This window comes from Rhinopithecus roxellana, chromosome 3, assembly GCF_007565055.1.
Source record: "Rhinopithecus roxellana isolate Shanxi Qingling chromosome 3, ASM756505v1, whole genome shotgun sequence".
Taxonomy (NCBI): Eukaryota; Metazoa; Chordata; class Mammalia; order Primates; family Cercopithecidae; genus Rhinopithecus; species Rhinopithecus roxellana.
The window spans coordinates 135,104,949-135,131,159 of record NC_044551.1 but is presented as its reverse complement, the minus strand read 5'-3'; the positions used below and the strand labels follow the sequence as shown (position 1 = coordinate 135,131,159).

The 26,211-nt window shown below is 37.5% G+C and overlaps 1 protein-coding gene across 1 annotated transcript in view; it reads left to right on the top strand.

Annotated features, from left to right (window-relative positions):
• The window catches only part of ADGRV1 (adhesion G protein-coupled receptor V1), a 611,804-nt gene that overhangs the window by 204,101 nt on the left and 381,492 nt on the right, over nt 1–26,211 (top strand). Inside the window, exons 60-69 of the mRNA XM_030927972.1 lie at nt 9,316–9,433; nt 11,920–12,043; nt 13,368–13,506; nt 13,891–14,073; nt 14,329–14,561; nt 17,162–17,310; nt 19,179–19,380; nt 19,890–20,109; nt 24,262–24,501; nt 25,915–26,064. Coding sequence (XP_030783832.1) covers nt 9,316–9,433; nt 11,920–12,043; nt 13,368–13,506; nt 13,891–14,073; nt 14,329–14,561; nt 17,162–17,310; nt 19,179–19,380; nt 19,890–20,109; nt 24,262–24,501; nt 25,915–26,064 — 1,758 coding nt within the window. The remainder of the gene's footprint in view (nt 1–9,315; nt 9,434–11,919; nt 12,044–13,367; nt 13,507–13,890; nt 14,074–14,328; nt 14,562–17,161; nt 17,311–19,178; nt 19,381–19,889; nt 20,110–24,261; nt 24,502–25,914; nt 26,065–26,211) is intronic.

The window sequence follows — 26,211 nt, the reverse complement described above, 5'->3', positions numbered from 1 at the left end:
AGGCAGTGGGCGCTGTGCTATGGCTGCTGAGGGGAATGGTAACCGTAGTCACCCTGTGTGGCCACACCTCGAAAGCTGTCTTTGATTTTCTTTTGCATAGTATTACTTGTGAATGCATGTGATAATATTTACTATGTCTGGGATTTTTTTGGAAATCCATATGCATGATGGGAGGAAGAAATCACACACAACACACACACACACGCATGGAAACTCTAGATATCTGAAATGAAATTCTTTTTTTTGAAATTTTTATTGATACATAATTGATATACAGATTTTCAGAGTACATGTGATAAATTGGTATTCATATAATCAAATCAGAGTATTTGAGATATCCATCACCTTAAATATTTTTTCTTTTTTTTTTTTTTTTTTTTTGGAGACAGAGTCTCGCTCTGCCGCCCAGGCTGGAGTGCAGTGGCCGGATCTCAGCTCACTGCAAGCTCCGCCTCCCGGGTTCACGCCATTCTCCTGCCTCAGCCTCCCGAGTAGCTGGGACTACAGGCGCCCGCCACCTCGCCCGGCTAGTTTTTTGTATTTTTTAGTGGAGACGGGGTTTCACCATGTTAGCCAGGATGGTCTCGATCTCCTGACCTCGTGATCTGCCCATCTCGGCCTCCCAAAGTGCTAGGATTACAGGCTTGAGCCACCGCACCCGGCCAAATATTTTTTCTTTATGCTAGGAACAGTCTAATTATTCTGCAGCTGTTTTGAAATGTACAATAGATTATTATTACCTATATCAAAATTTCTTTTTTTTTTTGGAGATAGGGTCTTGTTCTGTCACCCAGGCAGTAATGCAGTGATGCAATCATAGCTCACTGAAGCTTCAACCTCCCGGCTCAAGCAATCTTTCCACCTTAGCCTCATAAGTAATTGAGACTGTAGGCTTGTGCCACCATGCCCAGCTATTTTTTAATTTTTTTAATTTATTTTTTATTTTTTATTAATTTTTTTCGAGACGGAGTCTTGCTCTGTCATCCTGGCTGGAGTGCAGTGGCACGAGCTCCACTCACTGCAAGCTCCACCTCCCGGGTTTACGCCATTCTCCTGCCTCAGCCTCCTGAGTAGCTGGGACTACAGGCGCCCGCCACCACGCCTGGCTAATTTTTTGTATTTTTTACTAGAGACGAGGTCTCACCGTGTTAGCCAAGATGGTCACAATCTCCTGACCTTATGATCCACCTGCCTTGGCCTCCCAAAGTGCTGGGATTACAGGCGTGAGTCACTGTGCCTGATCTATAGTCACATTTTAAATTCAGACTCTGCCCACATTTTACCATCAAAACTACCCCTCTCTCACATTTTTCCTCTCCTGATTGAAGGCAAAGCCAATCAACCACGCTGGATGTCTGGGTGTCATCCCCAGCTGCACCTTTTCTGTAATTGTTACATGTATTTGATTACCAAGTCTAGTCAGTTTTCCCTTTAAGTGTGTTTTCTGACTATTCTGACTGTGCAGAACTTCTATACCGACTCAAAATACTGATTGTGTAACATAATAAGACAATGTCAAACTTACAAAAACTCATAGGTTGTAACATCCATGTACACTTTGAAAAGAAATTAAGGAAGTATTTCAGCCAATCAAAAAAACGGAAACACAATAAGTAGTTTGAGAATAGCAAGCATATTACAGTCCATCTGTATGTGTCTCAGCCTCCCACACTGATAAGAAGTGAAGGTGCAAGGTCCTATCTACTTTGAAGGAGGAACATAATCTTTTGGCCCATGCAGTTGGTTTCTGCAACTTGTAAGAATGACTCCCTTTCTCAAAGTTTGGTTGGACATTTACAGATCTGTTTCTGTTTCTTTATGTCTTCATCAACATGAGCCTGAGCACCTTGGCTGGAGTATCAACCAACCCACCGTAGGATGTGATGTTTCTGGTTGCCTGTGTTCATTCAGTTTCTTCCTCCTCTTCCCATTCTTTGGCTAGTTTTAATAATCAAAAGAAGTGGGGAAGCAGCATATGGGGCCCAGTTAAGCTGAGCACAGAGGTTTTGTTTTGTTTTGTTTTGTTTTTTATGAATAATACCAACCTAACCACAGGACAGTGGTATTTACCAATCAAACTCCTAAGTCTTTTTCTGGAAGAGAGGATGTGGAGGTGGAAGAGACAATCTGATTCTAAAATATACATGGAAATACAAAATGCCAAGAATAGCCAGCAGCTCACAAAGAAGAATATGGAGGGTGGCCCTACTTAGCCAGTGTGTCAAATAATACACAGTTAAAGTAAATAAGACAGTGTGATATTTGCTCTGGGATGAACAAACAGGCCAAAGAGAAGAAACTAGTCCAGATTTGTCAGTCTTTTTATAGTTTTTGCTTTTAGAATCATGTTTAAACAGTTTTCTTAATTTAATATCTAAACTGCTTTCTTAAATTAATAAAGATGAAACCAGAAGGCAATTAGTTAAAAAACAAAAATACCAATAAAACCTGATTCATAAATTTAAAAAACTTAGAAAATAAGAATTGACAAGAAGGAAGTAATTATTAAAAGAGAAAATATTGAAAATTGTAAGAGATTATATAAATGTAGACAAATAAATTTTAAAAACCTATGTGAAATTGGCTCTAGCAGGTATACAGCAGATATAGAAAGTCTAAACCTATGCACTTTTGAAAATGAATAGAGAATAAATATTAAAAACATTAAAAGCTCTGTAGGGGGTTTTCCAAAGGAATTCCAACAAATACATTTACATGGTCCATGTCTACATTTTTTTTTTTTTCAGTCTAGTGACTCTTCCTCAGAGCCTGCAACATGAGATACAAATACCTTTTTTCCCTTCAGTATTGCAATGTGATTGCAATACAGAAATAAATACCTTTTTTCCCTTCAGTGTAGCAAGATGTGATTAAGGAGGTCATCAGTGATGCCCTCTGGCAGTCTATTTGCCATGCACCTGTTCTGCCATCATTTTTGAGGTGTGATTATCCCGATGGCATTAAATCTCAAGCCAGATGTTGCAGGTATATCATCCACTTACTTCTCAGATTCTGACACATGATGACTCATGAAACATCTAGGTTGTGTGCCCTAGCCATGATCTGAAAACTTCTCACCTGAGAAGCATTTAGAATTTAGAAATTAGTTCAAATGTCTATAAAGATTTTCCTCAGTAATAAGAAGCAATAATTTTCTGGTTACCAGATTCTTACTGCTAGATACACTTCCCAGGTGATTAAAAAGGTTTTCTTGTTTTGAGCATAAAATCTACACTAAAATGGCAAATAATCTGATCTTTTCCTCCAGCGAATAAGGTCATCCGTTTTTAGAGTACTGCATTAGGAGGGATGGTGTTGTTTCTAGATTCCACTCTCTCCATCCACTTGTTTGGTCATCAGCCTGGTATATTTCATGTACAACTGTGTAATGGATGTCTGTTTCTGTATGTCTGTGTCTGAATATGTACAAAGATCTGTGTCTCCCACAGGTTCTAATTGGTTTTGAGGATGCCTTTCATCATCTCTCAGTTCTACTTATGGCCAGTGGTATCCACTGCATCAATAATGCCCAGGTTGATCTCCATTCCCACAAATCATTCTCATAGCAACTTAGTATTCACATTGGCAATAGGGAAACCTAGTCTACAGAAGCTGTTGTACCTACTGTACATCCTAGGTTGTACCAATACTTACTGTGTAAATGTTTCCTGGACTTTCTCAAAATGTAACAGTGACTGTAGAGTCACCATTGCCCATCTTACAGGGAAGGTCTCACAATAATTCTGTTCAATCCTACCTTGGTAACAGGGGAAAGTTCTTCATTCCTATTTCTACTTTATGCAGGACAACTAAGCTCCATACTCTGTTTATAGAAACATACAACTCTCTGGAACTGATGAATGGTCCATAGGTGATAAGTCAGGGGGATATTGCACTTTACCTTCCTTGAGGAGAAAATTATGAGGTGGAGATTGGTGTCCAGAGGCTTTTTAGGAAGTACTCTTGAGGTCAACACCTGTGTAAGTGGAAGAAGCAGGATTGGGCAGGGATGAAGGCAAACTGTGAGGCAGTTGAAACTGACACTACAGTATACTACAATTTATTTGGAAATGGGACTGACCCTTCAGAGCTGTCTGAGTTAGAATGATGTTAAGTTTTATAATCTTGTGTTGAGCAGTTATTGTGTGTAGAGCATGCCAGGAAGAGCATTTGACCATGTGGGAAGGGGTTGTCTTCAGATAAGGCAACTTGCAAAGGAGCCTGACAGATGAGAGTTGTCTGCTGAAAACCCTTCCAGCAGACAGGGTAATGAGTCCTTTCCAGGAGGGGAATCTTAGTGAACATCAGAGCATCCACCACAGAGATGCAGGGTAGGGCCACGTTCAAGAGAAGATTGTTCTGAAAAGTTCTCCCTCTCTTTCCCTTGGTCTTTTATGATATAACTTATTCTTTCACTGCCCACTTTGACTCTTTGCCTTCTACCCATTCCTGCTTCCTTCCCGCCCCATCCACTTTTGTTGGTTCCAAGAGTGTTCCCTATTATGTCTTTCCTCTCTTGTCTTTCTCTTAGCAGAGTAACTTCTAGAAACTTTGTTAAGTATCACTGTAGGCTAGTAAAAATAAAATGGTCCTGGGAAGATAAGAGGAAAGGAAATATACAGAGAACAGCTACGCCAATACTTTGAGAGAGAATCATGATGCTTATCATTTTTATCTCTACCTTTTCCTCCACATTCTAAAACAACTTGAATTTGTCCTATGCATCACTGATAAATTTTCTGCAGTTTGAATTCTGCATTTTATTGTTTCTCATGAACATTGTAGTTTTGCAATTGCATTTTTTCTTTGAGATTTTTATTATTAAATAGTATTAATCTCTTCACTTAAGCTTTTGTTTCTTCATAGTTGCTTATTGTTATTTTTACAATATATGCATTTTTAAAAATTTTGTAAGGGCTTCTAGGAAAATATGTACTCCCTGGCTGAGACCTCATTAGATGTACTTATGAAAAATCTGTAATTCTGGGATGCAGTGCATCACTCTCATTCCTTTTACTCTCTACATATTATGAATTGGAAACTCAGAATCGATATAAGGAGGAAAGAGCTGATAACGGTGGGAACACTAAAGCTCTGAGGTAGGTGGCAACCAGTTATTCTTGGTTAGTATAGTATCTGTGGCCTGGAGTTCAAAGAAGTCAGGAAATGGGTCTTACCCCCAGCAGTTTGTTCTCACACTGCTAATAAAGACGTACTCAAGATTCAGTAATTTATAAAGGAAAGGAGGTTTAATGGACTTACAGTTCCACATGACTGGAGATGCCTCACAATTATGGCAGAAGATGAAGGAGGAGCAAAGGCATGTCTTACATGGTAGCGGAAAAGAGAGCATGTGTAGGGGAACTGCCCCTTATAAAACCATCAGATCTTGTGAGACTTACTCATTATCATGAGAACTGCATTGGAAAAAACCCACCTCCATGATTCAGTACCTCCCACCAGGTCCCTCCAATGACATGTGGGGATTATGGGAGCTACAATTCAAGATAAGATTTGGGTGGGGACACAGCCAAACCATAGCACCCCCTCTGTTGTTCTTCCTGTTATTTAGGTTCATGGCATGGCATGTGTATCCCGTGGTCTACTCCAAATTGATTCCTTCATTAGTAAAATTGTACCTATATTTTAGAAACATTTTAATCTTTAGTTTCTTTCTTTCTATCAGTCTTGGCCCTTTATGGTGTCTACATGTGCATTTGAAGAAGGCATAACTCACTCAACCAGTCTCTGCCAGTTTAACTCAGAAGTCTCTTTCCTCCATCTTTGTTTAAATTTGCTGTAAAAATATATGTGCTTATGGAAAAACAAAACAAAAAAAAAAAAAAAAACACCTCAGTCAGTACACAAGGATGTAGAAAAACAAATAAAATTCCCCTGACTCCTTCTGAATCTTGCATTCCTACTTCCTAGAGGTAACCGCTATTGACAGTTTTTTATATACCCTTTGAAAAATTTTCTATGCATATCCAAACATATGTATCTTATTCTTACAAAAATGGAATTTTACACTGCAATCTGTTCAGTAGCTTGCTCTTTTTACTTTATAATCTATCTTAAACATTTATTTTTCATACTAGCCAAAATCCATTGCACTAAAAAAATTGGTTACATGTTTTTCATTGCATAGATTCCCCTTAGTATTTGATACTATTGACATTTCTTCATGAGTATTGTTTTACTGTGGTGTTTATAGTTCTGGGATTCACATTTCTTGTTTAGTATTTAATTCTGTCTAGTTCTCCTTTCCCGAATGTTTATATACTTTCGCAGACTTCTATCACCTATAATTTGTATTATGTTCCTCTCCTTTACTATCTTCACAATCTTGGTTCTCTTGAGATATGGGAAGTAGCCACTGAAAAGTAAAAAGGATATACATTTTATAGCGAGCTAGACCTTAATCCAAATCTTCACTTTATTATTTAATGCCATGTGACTTTAGGAAAATTAATTTATCTCACATTTGGGTTCTTAGTTGCTAAATGGCAATAATAAGGCTTAATCTAAACAAAGGCTCTGAGCATTGCATGAAATAATGTTTGTGAAGAAACTAACCAATTTACAGACATTTAGAAAGTGTTTGATACAACAACTGTAATTTAGAAACATTTTAATGAAATAGCAGGCTGCTACCTCAACTTAATATCTACATCATAGGATAAAAACTAAATGCTTTAAATTTTTGAAGCTCAACACCTTTTCTACATCATAGGATAAAAAAAATTAAAGGTTTTAAATTTTATAAAAATAGGAAGACTTTGTATTTCTATTTTCCTGAGATAGCCTATATGTAGTGCCATTTCTCAAACTGTTGCTCTGCACTGCTATTCAGCAGAACAGAAATAATTGTTCTGAATTTTAAAGAAAAAAAGGGATTCCAGGTTCACATGGATTTGGGAAAACCTTGATTGAACTAAGTAGGCTCTTTTTATGCAGGATTATTTTTAGATACTTTAATGTACTTAAGTCCATTTTGAATCTCTAATAGAAGAAATATTCTGAATTTATTCCCCTGTGAAACTTCACCATCACCTTTTTATCTGAGAACATTTATTACTATCTTCTCTAACCACTGGCTGGAATTTTCCACCTATAGTCACCCTTTCCCCCCTCTTACTGGTTGTAGATTTCTTTGAGAAATGAAGAGCATATGATATGAAGAGCTGCCTTACATATACAGTAGATAAGGTGGAGGGCAATATAAACATAAAATATAGTTGATTCTCATGATTCACAGTAGCCAATCCTTATCATTCATAATCCCCCACTTGCGAATTTCCCTCCTCACTAAGGTGTATTTGCAACCTCCAAAGTCGATACTCCTGGTGTTTTCATGGTCATTCAGGAACATACAAAAAGTGTTGGAGAATTTGATTCACCTGATTTGTACATTTACAGCCGAGGTTGAACAAGTCAACACATTGACTTTTTGTTTCAGCTCTCATGTTGTGAACAAATGTTCTTTTTACAGTCCATTTATTATCACTTTTTAAAATTTTTGTGCTTTCTGTTGGTGAGTTTACTGTTTAAATTTGCCCTCAAGTATAGTGCTGAAATATGGTGTTCCTAAGCACAAGAAGGCTGTGATGTACCCTAAGGAGAAAATATCTATGTTAGATAAACTTTAGTCAGGTGTGAGTCATAGTGCTTATTAAACATGACAAATGTATTTGAATGATTCTAAGTTTTTGCTAATGTGGACATGTCTGCAAATGACCACAAAAGTTCTCAGCATTGATTTTGGAGTTACAAAATTGGGTGAGTAGACAAATGTGCAAATAAGGAATCCAAGAATAAAGGAACCAACTGTATATAAAATCAGTAGCACCTTGAGAAATTACTGTACATATAAATAAGTATGTAAAGATGTTCATGGCAGTATTATTTGTAAGAGTAAATAGTCATTGTCAGATAAATCTTGCAAATAGTATAAAGGCAAACAATGGAATCCCCACAGCAATGAAAATAATACATTGAGTCTGAGAGCGGTGGCTCATGCCTGTTATCCCAGCATTTTGGGAGGCCAAGCCTGGTGAATCATTTGAGGTCAGGAGTTTGAGACCAGCCTGGCCAACGTGGCAAAACCCCATCTCTACTAAAAACACAGAAATTAGCCAGGCATGGTAACGCACACCTGTAGTCCCAGCTACTCGGGAGACTGAGGCAGAAGAATAGTTTGAACCTGGGAGGCGGAGGTTGCAGTGAGCTGAGATCATACCACTGCACTCCAGCCTGGGTGACAGAGTGAGACCCTGTCTCAAAAAAAAAAAAAAAAAAAAAAAAAAATACATTGAATCTACATATGAAAACATGGGTAACCTCAAGAGTGTGCATTGAAGGAAAAATTAAGGAGACATAATGCATTTTAGAGTGAATAATAGGATGGGAAGAGTTTTGAAAAGGGAGATTGAAATGGGCTGATAAAGGGGACAAAAATAATAAATTATAATAAAAGACCATTTGTTGTCAAGTAGAAACAATGCTGCTGACAGAAGGACCAATTCAAACTATATACCCGAGATCCAAGAAAAAATGTAAGAAAAAATAAAATCATTAACATTCTTATGAATTACCAGTAATGAAAAACAATGTACTATGAGAAAGAAGTATAAAATACCTAGGAATGGATTCAGCAAGAAACAAGTGGAACTGATTAATAAATAAAGATAAAAACAAAATCTTAAAGGTGAAGGTAAAAGAAAACTGAAACATGCATGTAAAATACCAAGTTCCTGGATAGAAAAACTGCATTTTCTTATGAATTAGGCCCTTTACTGCTACCGTTAGATATTTTTGTTAGCTGGAAGGTGCCATTACTAATTTAACATCAGCAAAATATACTATGAGTTGGATATCCAGTGATGATGAACAACGGCTGGCATCTCAGGACTGTAGGTTGTCCCTACAACTGTGATCTAATGTCATTTGCACTTTTTTTCCTCCTTTGAATGGAGCTGTTTCTTATAAATATTAAGTCTGTGGCCTTTGTCTGTTTACATAATTGTGTGATCATTTAGCTTTCTTTAAAGATTGGATTTTCAATGTTTAAAATTTTTCAGTAAATTTAGTGGTTGTATTCTTTTCCCATTTTCCCCATAAAGAACCCAAATGGAATTTGTATTCAGAACTGATTTTTGTGGAGTAATTCTTTCTAGGTGCAACTTATAATTCTAGTGACAAAAAAGACACCCTTAAAAGTGATTATGGACATAAATATTATTCTGCTTAATGACAACATTCAAACTTTGGCTTTGGTTAATCTGGAAAATGCACCGTTTCTGTTATTGGATGTAGACTGAGTCCCAGAAGACCATTGTGTTGCACACACTTCAAGACACAGTGTTGGAGGAGGACAGGCGTTTCACCATTCAGCTGATATCAATTGATGAGGCAGAAATATCTCCAGTAAAAGGTAAGAGAAATTCACATTTTTGGAAATTAAAAAGTAAATTCTCAGAAAAAAATGTAATAAAATAACCCATAGTTACAAAAATGGGCAATGTTAGGTTTTATAATTCCTAAAACATAAAGATACCATTTTCCACAGGTATTAAAGGTTAAGAATGTTTTAAATTAAAATTACAATATCCAATCTTGGTAAGATCATAGGTCAAAGATTTCATACTGCTTAGATGTGTAATTTTTTTAATGAAGATGTTTATTGTAGCAGTGTTTATAAAATGTAAAATAAAATATGTCAGCTTCCTAAGTGGTCCAATAGTAGGAGACTAGTTAAATGTGTTATAATACTATGCAGCCATTCAACGTGACATAACAGGAAAAACTGTTAATTACATTAAAAATTAAGAACACATAACTACATGGATAATAGTCACATTAAGAAAACAGATTTTGGCCGGGCGCAGTGCCTCAAGCCTGTAATCCCAGCACTTTGGGAGGCCGAGACGGGCGGATCACGAGGTCAGGAGATCGAGACCATCCTGGCTAACCCGGTGAAACCCCGTCTCTAGTAAAAAATACAAAAAACTAGCCGGGCGAGGTGGCAGGCGCCTGTAGTCCCAGCTACTCAGGAGGCTGGGGCAGGAGAATGGCGTAAACCCGGGAGGCGGAGCTTGCAGTGAGCCAAGATCCGGCCACTGCACTCTAGCCTGGGTGACAGAGCGAGACTCCGTCTCAAAAAAATAAAATAAAATAATAATAATAATAAAAAGAAAACAGATTTTAGGACATGCTAAATAAATGTAATGTTTTGTCATGTGCATGTCTTACATGAGGTTGGAATTATTGATTTGAAATGTTAATAGTGGTTTTTGATTACCTATATTTTTAAAACATATTTACAATTATCACACATTATCTTTGTAATAAAACTATTTTTAAATGTTTCATATTATGTTTAGCATTATAGCCTATGTACATCTATTTTCATCTGAAAGTAGTTACTCAGATATTTTGACATTTCAGAAACAGGCATTTTAATTCTCATTTGCCTCCAGTTGATATGATGATTTGTTTCTTGGATCCATAGAGAAAAAATTAATGATTCTAAAATGGTTTTATTGTGCTATAAACAATAATAACCAACCATAAAAAACTGGTTCAGAAACTTTTAGCATGAAAATTTGGTGATTGTTACATTTCTTTTTTGCCATCAAGAACTCCATCCTATGCAAGGGTCTGTGGCTAAAAGCAGATTTCATGTCCAAGGAAATTTTCAGAATTGTAGAGTATCTATCACTGTATATACTTAGGGTAGTTATTCTTTCTGCAGTTTCATTTAGTATATTTTCCAACAAGGAATATCATATCATTGCACCATATTCTTTTATAAGTCTTTAGTTAGCTTTAGTTAACTCTTTCATAGGTCTTTAGTTATCCATATCATGTTAAAATGACAGATGTCACATAGGCTAATTAAACATAGAAGAATATATCATTGGATCAGGATAAATCATTTACCATATTAAAAATTATTTTTGAGGCAGGATCTTGCTCTGTCACTTAGGCTGGAGTGCAGTGGTGTGATCACAGATTCCTGCAGCCTTCAATTCCCAGGCTCAAACAAACCTCCCACCTCAGACTCCTGAGTAGCTAGGACTACAGGCATGTGCCACTATGCCCAGCTAATTTATTTTTATATTTGCAGGGATGGAGTCTCCCTATGTTGCCCAGGTTGGTTTTGAACTCCTGGGCTCATGGGATCCTCCCACCTCAGCCTCCCAAAGTGTTGGGATTACAGGTGTGATCCATTGCACCTGATTCTTAATATAGTTCTGTCTGACTGTGACACTTGCTGTGACAAGCCACTGTTGATTCCATTAATCCATTGTCAAGCAAAATGAGAGTATAGTGATCTAGCTCTTTGTGTAATGAACCCCTAATGTGTGTTTCTGGAAACAATTTTCTTTAAGTTTCTGCTAAGTTATATGGATACCCAAATACTTGATATCGTTTTTTATTTCATCTTAGTAGAAATATTTGACACAGGTTTATAAATGCTTACAGTCAAATGATAGAGTCAGAAAAATAAAAATGAAAAAGTGCACGGAAGAAGTCTTGCTTTTGCCATGTAGCCAGTTGACATAGCTGTGTAGCCAATTGCAGTGAGCTGCAAAATGGTTACTATAGAAGCACATTAATGCCAATGGTAGAGGAGCCCTTGCTTTTCATGAGAGTGATAGGGAAATTACTGCCAAGTTTCTTTCTGCCCGTTTCATTAAAATGTAATCTTGGGCAAGTGATTTGCATCCATGTCTTCAAGACCTCAGTGTGCTTCAGTGTCATCATAGGTAAAATGAGGATGTTAATATCTAACTTACATGAGAGTCATGAGAATGAACTAGATTCCTGTGTGTAAAGTGCTTAGAAAGTTGCCAGGCATATACTAAGTGCTTGTGTGCATCTGCTACAAAGCGGTCTATATCATCTTGAATTTAGGTAGTGCATCAATAATTATTCGGGGTGATAAGCGAGCATCAGGAGAAGTTGGGATAGCTCCGTCATCTAGGCGCATCCTCATCGGGGAACCCTCAGCAAAATATAATGGTACCGCTATTATCAGGTGAGGACTTCATGATTTTTCTTTGCCTATGTGGGCGTTACAAAGTTTTATTTAAATGATTAGTCTTAAATCCATCATTCTCAATACATACATAGTCTTCAAGCATTAACATCCTATATACTGTTAACATCCTGTGGAGAGGAGAACAAGTTTTGGGCAGAAATTGAAATAATATCCTGACCTATCCTGATGTTAGATCATGAGAAGGTTTCTGACTCTTGAGTGATTTGCACAAATTACACCAAGGAAAACACATGGAGTTGAGATCAGAAAAATCTATGCTTTCACCTCTGTTCTGTTACTAAACATGTGATATAAGGGAGTTACTTCATCTCTGCAAGCTTGTGTGTCTTAGCTACAAAATCATTCCTTAGAAAATCATAAGGGCCAAACATTTTGCTTCCAAGTGTTCTAAAATCGGTCTGTATTAGTCTGTTCTCACACTGCTATAAAGAACTGCTTGAGACTGAATAATTTACGAAGAAAAGAGGTTTAATTGGTTCAAGGTTCTGCAGGCTGTACAGGAAGCATGACTGGTGAGGCCTCAGGAAACTTACAATCGTGGCAGAAGGCAAAAGGAGAGCTGGCACGTCCTACCTGGCTGGAGCAGGAGGAAGGGGTGGAAGGGTGCTACCTACTTTTCAACAACCAGATCTCGTGAGAACTTGATCACGAAAACAGCAAGGAGGAATTCCGTCCCCATGATTCAGTCACCTCCCACCAGGCCCCACCTCCAACACTTGAGGTCACACTTCAGCATGAGATTTATGTAGGGACACAGAGCCAAACCGTATCAGGGCCTATCATATAACTAAATTAGTATGATCATAGGCAAGTTTGTTTACTCGTAAATTTTCTTATGAGGGATGGGAAGCAACTATCAATGGCTTAGCTGAGTTTGACTTTATACTTTATCCTCGTGGTAGTTATCCAGAAGTAAGGCTATCCCTTCCCATCAGCATGCCCTTATATAAAGGGTCTTCCAGTCTTTAGAGAACTTAGACTTTTCATATTTTGTACCTTTCGTGTTAAGTGAAAAGCCTATAAATATTAATACTTCTTTTTATTTCTTTAAACCTTGTGCTTTTAGTGATAAATTTTTGCCTGTATTCCTGTCAAGATAGATTTGCACTAGCTTAATACTTTGGGTGTTACTATCTTGGAATTTTAAGACTTTCTTTGGTTTATAGTTGGTAGTAGATGAGGTTATTTAAAAGAGAACTGTTACTGAAATGGATGAAAATTGTTTACTGTTAAAAGAGAAAATGTTTAAGAAAAGTACCTTCAATTGAAATGTATTGTATACATTTGTTTATTGTTGTAGCCTTGTTCGTGGCCCAGGGATTCTGGGGGAGGTCACAGTGTTCTGGAGGATATTCCCTCCTTCCATGGGGGAATTTGCTGAAACATCAGGAAAACTGACAATGCGAGATGGACAGTCTGCAGTCATTGTAGTAATACAGGTATCAATATTAGCTGGTTTCTGTTATGCCCTTTACTCTGTGTGCTGGTGTGCGTGCAGGTGTGAGCATATGTGTGTGTGTGTGTGTGTATGTGTGTGTGGTTAGAAGTGGGGAATGGGGAGGAGGTAAATATTCCAGCATTTATGGTTGTTGGCATGCACACGCATGTGTGTGTGTGCGCGTGTGCGTGTGTGTGGATGACAGTGGGGACTGGAGAGAAGGTTAATATGACAGCATTTGTTATTGTGGAGGTGCCTGTGTGTGGGGTTAAAAGTGGGAATGGGGAGGAGATTATTATTACAAAATCTGTTATTATTTAGAGGTTAGGAGTTTTTCTTGAAATTTCACAGATTCTACTGTCGATGATTCTTTGTCTTTCTCTAGGCTTTGAATGATGACATTCCCGAGGAAAAAAGTTTCTATGAGTTTCATCTCACTGCCATCAGTGAGGGAGGAGTTCTGAGTGAATCCAGCAGCACTGCCAACATCACGATGGTGGCCAGCGACTCTCCCTATGGCCAGTTTGCCTTTTCACATGAGCAACTTCGAGTGTCAGAAGCACAGAGGGTATAGTATGAAATGCTTAAGATTTTAATATCATTTTTATTTTTACATATTAAAATGTTTTCTTGTTTCTATTCCAAACTTTTCACAAACTGATTAATTTGCTCCAAACATCATTATTTTAGCATATAATGTATATAATTTTATAACCTTATATGTAATTTTAACACAATCCTGGTAAATAGAACCTTTAGTTAGAGATAGTATTGTCTGGTAGATTAAACATCCAAATCAAATAAGAAAATGCTTTTTGCATAGGTTAACATCACAATCATCCGTTCCGGTGGAGCTTTTGGCCGCGTGCGACTCTGGTACGAGACGATGAGCGGGACAGCGGAAGCAGGCTTGGATTTTGTTCCTGCAGCCGGGGAACTCCTCTTTGAAGCAGGGGAGATGAGGAAAAGTCTGCAAGTTGAAATCCTTGATGATGACCATCCTGAAGGCCCAGAGGAATTTTCTCTAACAATTACAAAGGTGGAACTCCAGGGAAGGTAAAGTAGAAAGGAAATTAGGAAAAAGAAAGCCAAAAGCAGAGAGAGAGAAAGTTCTATCGTGTAGAGATTGATACTGAGCTCTAAAGCAGTTCTTTCCCTACTGTTTCTCAGATTTGTGTTACATTAGAACAGGTCATAGAAGGGAAAGTATGACAATGACTGCTTTTTTATTTTAAATTTTCTCAAATATAACTTCTCTCTGAAAGTTGAAAGTATGTGTTTCTATTGTGTGGACTCATTCTGGGTGGCCAGGAAGTTGAATATGATATGGGCTTCTAAATGGTGAAGAAACAGCCTAACAGCTCTCTAAATCAGAGGTCAACTGGTGTGGCTGAATTTGCTGCTTTTGATTTCCATACTTGTGAAAGGGCTGGAGGGAGGGATTTCTTTCCTTGGTGCATCTGAAGGCTGTATTGATTTCTCTGTGGGTGAATGACATAGATGCTTGCCCCATAGTTTTAAAGTGGGGAAAATTTAGAGTGAAAGCTAGTTGGCCATTAATGTGCACCATGCTTTCAAGGAAGATCATGAATTAACCATAATGAGTCTCTTTCATTCCCTGATTTAGTGGGGCAGATTTGATGAGATGGAAAAACATCTTTAGCATGTTTAAATACTCACAGGTTCTGCAGTGCACAGGTTGAGAGAGACCTACCAGCACCTCTGCCCGGATAGCAGATAGGTGGGCCCTTCAACTAGAATAATGCCTGCGTTTAGAAGAATCACAAAGACATTTTTCTTGTGCATGAAAATATTTTTGCATTTGTAATGTGAATATCATGCTTTAAAAACTTTTTTAAACTAAAATATGTCACTCAGTGACTTAAGTGTATATCATCCCATCTGGGAAAAAATATATATTGTGGGCTCACATACCCTTCAAATTTTAAATTTCCCAAAAATGCTTCTGTGCCTGGCAGTGAGAGTGAATTTGTACTCCTAGTAGATATAGTAAAAAGTTTGAGCTGATCACTGATGATTTTAATTAAATAAACTGCAATTTGGTAAAAGCTTATTTAATGTGAGATCATATTTGTGTTATTAACCAGCTAGAGCTTGAGGATTTTGTCTTCTTTGCTACTGTTTTTTTAAAAAGCGGTTTCTATGTAAGTTTAATTCTGGGGAAGCAAGTTTTGCCTTCCAGATAAATTTCTAGGTTTTCTTAGATCTCAAAAGGTAAGTAGTACAACTCGCTGATCTACAGCCCATCTCAGACTACTGATAACAGTTACTCATCGTTTAATAGTCCAAACCTCAGTTTTATAATTTTGCCTTATATTGGATTCACCAACTTTCAACCTTTCAACAATAGGTAGGATATAAATACCAGAATAGAATTTGGGAATTGAATGAAGGACTAAAATGGTTTATCGCCGTTTTTTAGCATCAGGAATTCAAGTCATATTTTGAAGCCCTGGAAGTTGAAGCTTTGTTTGATGGGAATAATATTAATCTAAAAAAAAACTTCTTTTGCAGAAGTATCATTACAGAAGTAAACTACCATCTATATTAAAGATAGAGGAATTGATTATGATTGGTTTCTGTAGAAATTGAAATACTTTTCTTTCTTTTTTATTTTTCTTTCTTTCTCCTTCCTTCCTCTTTCCTTCCTTCCTTCCTTCACTTCTTACCTTCCTCTCTCTCTCCTCCTTCTCCTCCTTCCCCTCCTCCTCCTTCCCTTCTCTTCCCTTCCCTTCCCTTCCCTTCCCTTCCCTTCCCTTCCTTAGGAAAGAAGAGAAGAAGGAAGAAAGAAAGGAGGAAGTAACAAGAAAGGAAAAGGAAAGGAACTTCATTCTCTTCTCTTCCCTTCCTTTCTTTCTCTTCTCTTCTCTTCTCTTCTCTTCTCTTCTCTCCTCTCTCTTCTCTCTTCTCTCTTCTCTCTTCTCTCTTCTCTTCTTTTCTTTCCAAAGTCTTGCTGTGTCATCCAGGACAGAGTGCAGTGGCACAATCATAGTTCACTGCAACTTTGAATGCCTGGACTAAAGGTATCCTCTCGCCTCAGACTTCTAATTAGTTACGACTGCAGGCATGTGCCATCATGTCTGGCTAATTTTTTAAAATTAGTTTTTAGTAGAGATAAGGTCTCACTATGTTGCCCAGGCTGGTATTGAGAGGTATTTTTTTGAATCTTGATGTTTTAGTTTGAAATTTAATTAGTGTCATGACACTCACTGTTTCTTTAAATAAATCATCTTAACCTAACACTGTAAATCTCAAGGCCTCCTGCTTACCTATCTCTGAGTGCACTAGGTCTATTACTGCACAAGTATTCAGCCATGATTCCCAGAGGTTCATTTTACAACAGCATCTTTCCAATTTTCTCACAGTTTATTATCTTCCCATTGCCCACGTTTAGTAACTTTATATTAGTTTTGGCTTCGTATAGGCACCAATAATTGGGAGCAGTACAGAAATCTGTTTCAAAATATCATTTCAGAAAAAAAGAGTATTTTAGTGTTGAGGATCTTTAAAAGTATTGAAGTACTTTATAAAACTAAGTTGTAGGAGCTAAGAGGATTTTTTAATTCATGCTATGCAATTATGTATTTTTTATTTTGTTGTATTTTATTTTATTCTAATTTATATGACTTTGGAAGAGGGTATGATTTTACCATCCAAGAAAATGGACTTCAGATAGATGAACCTCCTGAAATAGGAAACATCTCCATTGTTCGAATCACGATAATGAAAAATGATAATGCAGAAGGCATCATTGAATTTGACCCAAAGTATACTGCCTTCGAAGGTAGGTTCAGTTAGCTAGCTTGTAAGTAAGTGTACCACCACTTTCCAAATTACATTAGTTTGAATTTCAATGTGTACATTTTTTTTAGTTTGCTGTGGGTGTGTGTGTTTGTGTTTACACATATGCACTTTTATACTTATTTACTTATTTGAAGTACATTTTCAGTTACCTTTGGGTGGTCTTGAACCTTGCTGTGAATGGCAATGTTAGGAACAAGGCTATCTAGAAAAACTGTATTTAACATTAGTATTATTAAAATGTTTCTGTTTCAAACATTTTAATGAAAGTCTTTGTAATTTGTGCATATTTAATTTCCTATGTGACTAGAAATCAGTGAATATTTACTTCCTAATTAATAATCATCTTTGAAATGAATACTTTACTGGCCTAGAGATGCAGGTAGTATCTGAATCCTTGATCTTGCTTTCTTGAAACAGTCCCCAATAGCAGCTTGCCTGATATTCCTAATTCTTTCCTGTTGTAGAAGTAGAATACAGAATATATGGTTACGTTCCTTCCCAGGTAGGAAGAGATGGCTGCCTTTCTAAGAAATGATTTTATTAAAATACAGAATGCGAATATGACTTTAAAAATAAATATCTTATTGCTGCAATTAACCTGATTGGCTTCTTTGCCTCTATCAAAATTCTTTGGTTATCTAGCCATTTTTAAAGTTCATAAAAAATTGCCTTAGAGGCCGGGCGCGGTGGCTCAAGCCTGTAATCCCAGCACTTTGGGAGGCCGAGATGGGCAGATCACAAGGTCAGGAGATCGAGACCATCCTGGCTAACATGGTGAAACCCCGTCTCTACTAAAAAATACAAAAAACTAGCTGGGCGAGGTGGCAGGTGCCTGAAGTCCCAGCTGCTCGGGAGACTGAGGCAGGAGAATGGCATAAACCCAGGAGACGGAGCTTGCAGTGAGCTGAGATCCGGCCACTGCACTCCAGCCTGGGTGACAGAGCGAGATTCCCGTCTCAAAAAAAAAAAAAAAAAAAAAAATTGCCTTAGGCGTCGGTTTATAATGACTTTATAGGTAAGTCATGGAATGCATCACTACTTTGTGAACTTCAGTCTCTACCTGGTAAAAATCTTATTACATTTTTGCATCAAGAAATAAATGACACTTAGAATTTTTTCAGTTCATTGTTTTCTGTTAGATTCATTGTCTTTGGGGAATTTTGGTCAGTGCATATTTATATTTATAATGTACATTGGGTATTGTTTAGTCATAGCTAATATGAGCCCTATTAAATTATATTTTAATATGCAGAATTTAGCATAGTTTAAGAAATATATTTTTGAAAATAATGTTTAAGTTGAAATCAAACATTGAAGATGCATTTTCAGATTCACAAGTAGATTTCATGAGAAGTGAAAATGTAATCAAATTGTACTTATATCTGGACTTTTAAAAATTCATATGATATACATATCATAAACCTCATTTATTTATATTACGATGTTTATATTTCAACTGAATGTGTGGAAGCAATCCAGAGTGGTTTCCTATGAGCACAACCACCTTAAATGTTTCCTTGTGTCCATCTAACATTGTCTTAGAAAGCAAGGATCATTTATTGGTATGTAGTACATGGAGGGAGAATGCCAATGCTACCGATTAAATAGGTTATTTAAATGCTAATTGTACTGCTCACTGTAACTTTCAACATCTCGTAAACTATGTTCCTCCTAAAAAATAAGTCAGGAGGTTTTTCACTAATCCCCTTTGAAAATGATAAAAGAACTATGAAAACATAGAGTGCTTACTTTGTGCCATTATATTGAATTGCCAGGTTTAATTTGGCTGAATCTTATAAGTTAGTTGCTCTGTCTGGCTTACCAATTAATTCCAAGTTCCCATTACAGTGGAGGAAGATGTTGGGCTAATCATGATTCCAGTGGTGAGGCTACATGGAACTTATGGCTATGTGACAGCTGATTTCATCTCTCAGAGCTCCTCTGCCAGTCCTGGAGGTGTTGATTACATTTTACATGACAGTACAGTCACCTTTCAGCATGGGCAAAACTTAAGTTTTATAAATATCTCCATCATTGATGACAATGAAAGGTTGGTATATAGAAAATAATGTGGGCATACATAAGACATAAGTATTGTGTTCTAACCCTTACATATGTTCTGCACTGACAATAGAACTTTAGATAATATGTGTCCATTGAGAAACAACAGGTGAAATACTTTTGGGGTGTAGGGGTAGGGAAAGGGACTAGGAGACGATGTGGTTGCATATGTCACTTCATTTCAAATAAAGGAAATAATATTTTCTGTTTCTCTAGACTTAAAAACTCTAATTAGAACGTGGAAACATCCTTCAATTCACTTGCTTTATGCATTAAGCAATTAAAAAGAGGGCAAGAAAGTCCCTACGACTGCCCTAGGTCATATAATATTGATGTTAATCATTCATTCTTTTAGCTAAGCACCCACTTCTTACCACTTGATGTGTGACTACTGTGCCTTGAATATGTATGACCAATTTGGAAAATGACTGGTTATTGGGATTTTACAAGCACTTTAATATGTTTAGACTCACAGAATTGCTCCTTCTTGCCATGCAGTGAATTTGAGGAGCCCATTGAAATTCTACTCACTGGAGCTACTGGAGGAGCGGTCCTTGGACGCCACCTAGTGAGCAAAATTATAATAGCCAAGAGTGACTCTCCCTTTGGCGTTGTAAGGTTTCTCAATCAAAGCAAAATTTCTGTTTCTAATCCCAATTCCACAATGATTTTATCGCTGGTTCTGGAGCGGACTGGAGGACTCTTGGGAGAGATTCAGGTAGATTTATTTTACTCATGACTTTAAATATAATTTTTGATGGACTGAGTATGGTGTGTTTTCTCATTCCCCAAGTATATTTATTTCTTTATTCACAATCAATCAATATTTATTAATTACCTTGTATGTGTACAGCAGCTTTTGAGCTAGATGAAGTACATAAAAATGTATGAGGCATACATCTGTCCTCAGGGAACCTTGAGGGCTTGTTAGAAATGAAGTAAATGATTCTCATAAAATTTAGTAATTCAACAAGTATTCTTTGAATGCTTTCTGTGTGTCACACTCTGTTCTAGGTACTGAGAATATACTGGGGAACTAGACAGACCTCCTCTCTGTTCTTACAGAGTTTTCATTTTATTAAGCAGAGCTGAGCAATAAACAGCTAAAAATAAATTGATCTGATAACAGTAAGGGCTCTGCTTGTAAAACTGGGAGACACAATTGCAAGTGCTGTGCTGGATGGTGAGGATGTAGTAAGTCAGCTGCAAGATGCGTTATGAGAAAGAGGTTAGAAGAGTGAGCATTTGAGCAGAAGGAATAATAGCTTCTGCAGAAGCATAAGCTGGCATGTTTCAGGCATGGAGGGGTTCATGTGGTTGGGACCTGGAGGTAAGGGGATAATAGCACAGGATAGATCAGAAGGCCCAAAGATGTTCGATCACACAGAACTTCCTAAGCCAGGTTAAAGATTTCATTGCTTAGCGAAATAAAAGCGGACACAAACAAATGGAAGAACATTCCATGCTCATGGATCAGAAGAATCAATATAGTGAAAATGGCCATACTGCCCAAGGTAATTTATAGAGTCATTGCCATCCTCATCAAGCTACCAATGACTTTCTTCACAGAATTGGAAAAAAGGACTTTAAACTTCATATGGAACCAAAAAAGAGCCCACATTGCCAAGACAATCCTAAGCAAAAAGAACAAAGTTGGAGGCATCACACTACCTGACTTCAAACTATACTACAAGGCTAAGTAACCAAAACAGCATGGTACTGGTACCAAAACAGAGATATAGACCAATGGAACAGAACAGAGGCCTCAGAAATAACACCCCACATCTACAACCATCTGATCTGTGACAAACCTGACAAAAACAAGCAATGGGGAAAGGATTCCCTATTTAATCAATGGTGTTGGGAAAACTGGCTAGCCATATGCAGAAAGCTGAAACTGGGCCCCTTCCTTATACCACATACAAAAATTAACTCAAGATGGATTAAAGACTTAAAAGTAAGACCCCAAACCATAAAAATCCTAGAAGAAAACCTAGGAAATACCATTCAGGACATAGGCATGGGCAAAGGCTTCATGTCTAAAACACCAAAAGCAATGGCAACAAAAGCCAAAATTGACAAATAGGATCTAATTAAACTAAAGAGCTTCTGCACAGCAAAAGAGACTACCATCAGAGTGAACAGGCAACCTACAGAATGGGAGAAAATTTTTACAATCTACTGCCCATCTGACAAAGGGCTAATGTCCGGAAACTACAAAGAACTCAAACAAATTTACAAGAAAAAAAAAAAAAAACACCATCAAAAAGTGGGCAAAGGATATGAACAGACACTTCTCAAAAGAAGACATTTATCCGGCCAACAGACACATGAAAAAATGCCATCATCACTGGTCATCAGAGAAATGCACATCGAAACGCGACGAAATACCATCTCACTCCAGTTAGAATGATGATCACTAAAAAGTCAGGAAACAACAGTTGCCGGAGAGGATGTGGAGAAATAGAAACACTTTTACACTGTTGGTAGGAGTGTAAATGGGTTCAACCATTGTGGAAGACAGTGTGGCGATTCCTCAAGGATCTAGAACTAGAAATACCATTTGACCTAGCAATCCCATTACTGGGTATATACCCAAAGGATTATAAATCATGCTACTGTAAAGACACACACACACGTGTGTTTATTGTGGCACTATTCACAATAGCAAAGACTTGGAACCAACCCAGATGTCCATCAGTGATAGACTGGATTAAGAAAATGTGGCACATATCCACCATGGAATACTATGCAACCATAAAAAATGATGAGTTCATGTCCTTTGCAGGGACATGAATGAAGCTGGAAACCATCATTCTCAGCAAACTAACACAGGGAGAGGAAGCCAAGCACCACGTTTTCTCACTTACAGGTGGGAATTGAACAATGAGAGCACTTGGACACAGTGCAGGGAACATCACACACTGGGGCCTGTTGGGGGTGGGGAACTGGGGGAGGGATAGCATTAGGAGAAATACCTAATGTAAATGATGAGTTGATGGGTGCAGCAAACCAACATGGCACATGTATACCTATGTATCAAACCTGCACGTTGTGCACATGTGCCCTAGAACTTAAAGTATAATAATTAAAAAAAAAGATTTCATTCGAAGTAGAAATAGGATGCCATTAGAAAATCGTAAGCCAGAGAACAATGTCACCAGATTGTCTTTTAAAGCAGCTGTTTAAGTCTACTGCAAGGAAAACGGATTCAAGAAGTTGGTGGGGCAGCATAGGAGCAGGAAGGATAGCTGGGAGGCTATTTATTTCCCTCTATCGTCCAAGTCAAAGCTGACAGTGGCTCCGACAGAGTGGTGAAAATAAAGATGGCGAGAAGTGGATATACATTGATATTTGGAAGAAAAATTCACTAGGTTGGAAGTAGAGGCTGAGGGAAACACAGGAATCAAGGATAACTCCTTGAATTTAAGTTTGAGCAGCTGGATAATTTGTAGGGTTGTTTACTAAAATGCAGAAGCTCAAGGAGAAATTAAGAGTTCTGTTTTGGCCATGTTCTTCTGAGATACTACTGGACATCCCAGGGGAGCATGGTCACGTAGGCAGGTCAGCATGCGAGTGTGTGTTGTGGTTTGGAAGGTGTTGACACATGGAGAAGCGTTTGAACACATGGGGCGTAAGGGGTATATCTGGAAACGGGAAGGATATGGTGCTGAGTCCTGAGCTTCCACCATGTAGAGATCAGAGGAAGGAGAGCCAGCAGAGAAGCTTGAGAAGTAGAGGAGGAGGAAAACTAGGAAGGCAGGTGGCACATTAAGTATCATGTAAGCCAAGAAGACAGGACATGGTGTTTGAAAAAGGAAATAGTCAGCTGGCGCGCTGCTGATGAAAGATCAAGTAAGAAGCAAACACAAGTGCCCAACGTTCTTTGTAGACTGTGTGAGAGGCATACCATTTCAAATCATAGAAATGTAGAAAACTTTGTTTCTTATAACAATGTATGAAGATTTCTGTGTCTTTTACACTAGGAATGTAAGTAGGTTTAACATTTTTGCATGGTCTACAGCTTTAACATTTTTGCATGGTCTACAGCTTTAACATTTTTGCATGGTCTACAGCTTTAACATTTTTGCATGGTCTACAGCAGAGTTTTTGCATGGTTTACAGCAGAGTTTTTGCATGGTCTACAGCAGAGTTTTTGCATGGTTTTGTTGTCTTATTTATATAGGTTTTGATTGGCACAGCCTGTGCACACAGCAGGACAGTATTGTACTTATATGTTTTTAAAATGTTTATATTTCTCCAATATGTATTTTAATATAGATTTTTACATGTTTTTTATCCTATGTGATGACAAATTACTGGTTATTAATACTTTTCTTCTGTTAGATAATTTTATTCATGAATATTATAGGTATGTAGTTTATATTTGCAAATATCTTTTTTTTTTTTTTTTGAGATGGAGTTTCGCTCTTGTTGTCTAGGCTGGAGTGCAGTGGCAGGATCTTGGCTCCCTGCAACCCCTGCCTCCTGGGTTCAAGCAATTCTCCTGTTTCAGCCCCGAGTAGCTGGGATTACAGCCGTCGGTCACCACGTCTGGCTAATTTTTGTAATTTTAGTAGAGACACGGTTTCACCATGTTGGCCAGGTTGGTCTCAAACTCCTGATCTCAGGTGATCCGCCCACCTCGGCCTCCCAAAGTGCTGGGATTACAGGTGTGAGCCACTGCACCCTGCCGCAGATATCATTATTTTTAACAACAAAAAACAGTTTATGAAACAGCAATTTGATGGAATTATCCTAGAATAATTTTCCTGTATGTGTATATATTTTCTTAATACTAGATACCCTGAAATAATTATTTGCTTAAAATTGATCTCTATTAAATACCAAAACCAAAAACATCCTATAGGTGAACTGGGAGATAGTAGGACCCAACTCTGAAGAAGCCTTACTGCCACAGAATGGAGACATTGCAGACCCAGTGAGCGGGCTCTTCTCTTTTAGAGAAGGAGAAGGCGGAGTGAGAACCATAATTCTGACAATCTATCCTCATGAAGAAATTGAAGTTGAAGAGACGTTCATTATTAAACTTCATCTTGTGAAAGGAGAAGCTAAATTAGACTCCAGAGCTAAAGATGTTACATTAACCGTATGTATGACTTTATTTTTCTCACAAAATGTGGATTTAATGGATTTATCAGAAAATACATTTACATTTGTTGAAACTCTACATACTTGTGATGAATTGGAAATTATAAAACCAAATAAAATCATAATGATTCTGAAGGGTCAAACTTTTTGGTTTTCATGTCAGCTCATTACATAGCCTGATTATTGGTAATTAAAAAACATTTTAATATATGATAAATACTTATTTTACAAGCTTGGAGAAAATTTGGTGTTTTTGGAATATTTGGCTGTTTTAGAGCAGAGGTATTTGTTATAGCATACTAGAGGTATTTGTTATAGCATACCAAACATTGGATATCTTTGTCTTCAGAGAATGTAAAAATTATTAACTAGTTATATTCCAGATGGTTTGAAGGAAAAATGGTACTTGTTCAGTTAAGGCAAAAAGTGCTGGGACCAAGACTACTGAAAATAATGCAGATGGATGACCCACTTTTTAAAGTTTATAAAATACTTGTACTTGGGATCTATATCAGTCAAAGAGTTTTCCAGAGACACAAAACCAATAGGACAGACATGCGCGCGCGCGCACACACACACACACACACACACACACACACACACACACACACACAGCGGGGTGGTGGGAGAGAGAGAGATTTGAAGGAATAAGCTCACATGATTGTTAGGGCTAGCAAATCCAAAATCCATGAAATAGGCTGGCAGACAGGAAACTCAGGAAAGAGTTGAAGCTGCAATTTTGTGGAGCAGTTCAATAAGCTAAAAACTCAAGCAGGATTCCTAAGTTACAGTTCTGAGGCAGATTTCCTTTTTCTCCAGGAAACCTCAGTTTTTACTTTTAAGGCCTTCAGTTGTTTAGATGAGGCCCATTCACATTCTTGAGGGTGATCTCCTTTACGTATAGTCAGCTGATTGTAAGTATTCATTGTATCTCCAAAATACCTTCACGGTGACATCTAGATGAGCATTTGACCAAACAACTGGGCACCATAGTCTTGGCAAGCTGATATATAAAATTAGTTCTCACAGGACCTGCTTGCTTCTCTCCATGTATATCATAGCTAGTAGGAAGAATTTAGCTAAAATTAACTGATTAAATGTAGTAAATATGAGATGAATAAAGCAAAATTCGGGCATCAAATTACTATTCTCTTGGGATTCTACAAATGGGAGTTTTCTGGATTCTTAATTCCCATCATCTTTGGGGAATAAGAACCTACTTGTTTTAGGTAACAGTCAATGTGATAAAGAAGTTTTCAAAAATCAGGTAGCTAGGTAGATTATATTCAAGTGTCATTTTTATGTTTCTTTAATTTCCTCAGTTTCTCTGTTTGTTAATATGTGGGATACTATAATTTCATCCCTATTGTTTTATATATTATTTCCTCTGTTCTCTGTTTATATTTTTTAGATACAAAAGTTTGGTGACCCAAATGGAGTTGTTCAGTTTGCTCCTGAAACTTTGTCTAAGAAGACTTATTCGGAGCCTCTGGCTCTGGAAGGACCCCTGCTCATTACCTTCTTTGTCAGAAGAGTCAAGGGCACCTTTGGAGAGATTACAGTATTATTTTTCATTTGATTTTTCAAAGTACCAGTTTGCCTAACAAATGTGGTTAAGAGGGACAGAGAAACTACATGTTCTAGTTAATTAAAGTTTTTAATAAACTAAAATTACACGAGTCTTCAGAGAAATAGAGGCTTTGTTTAA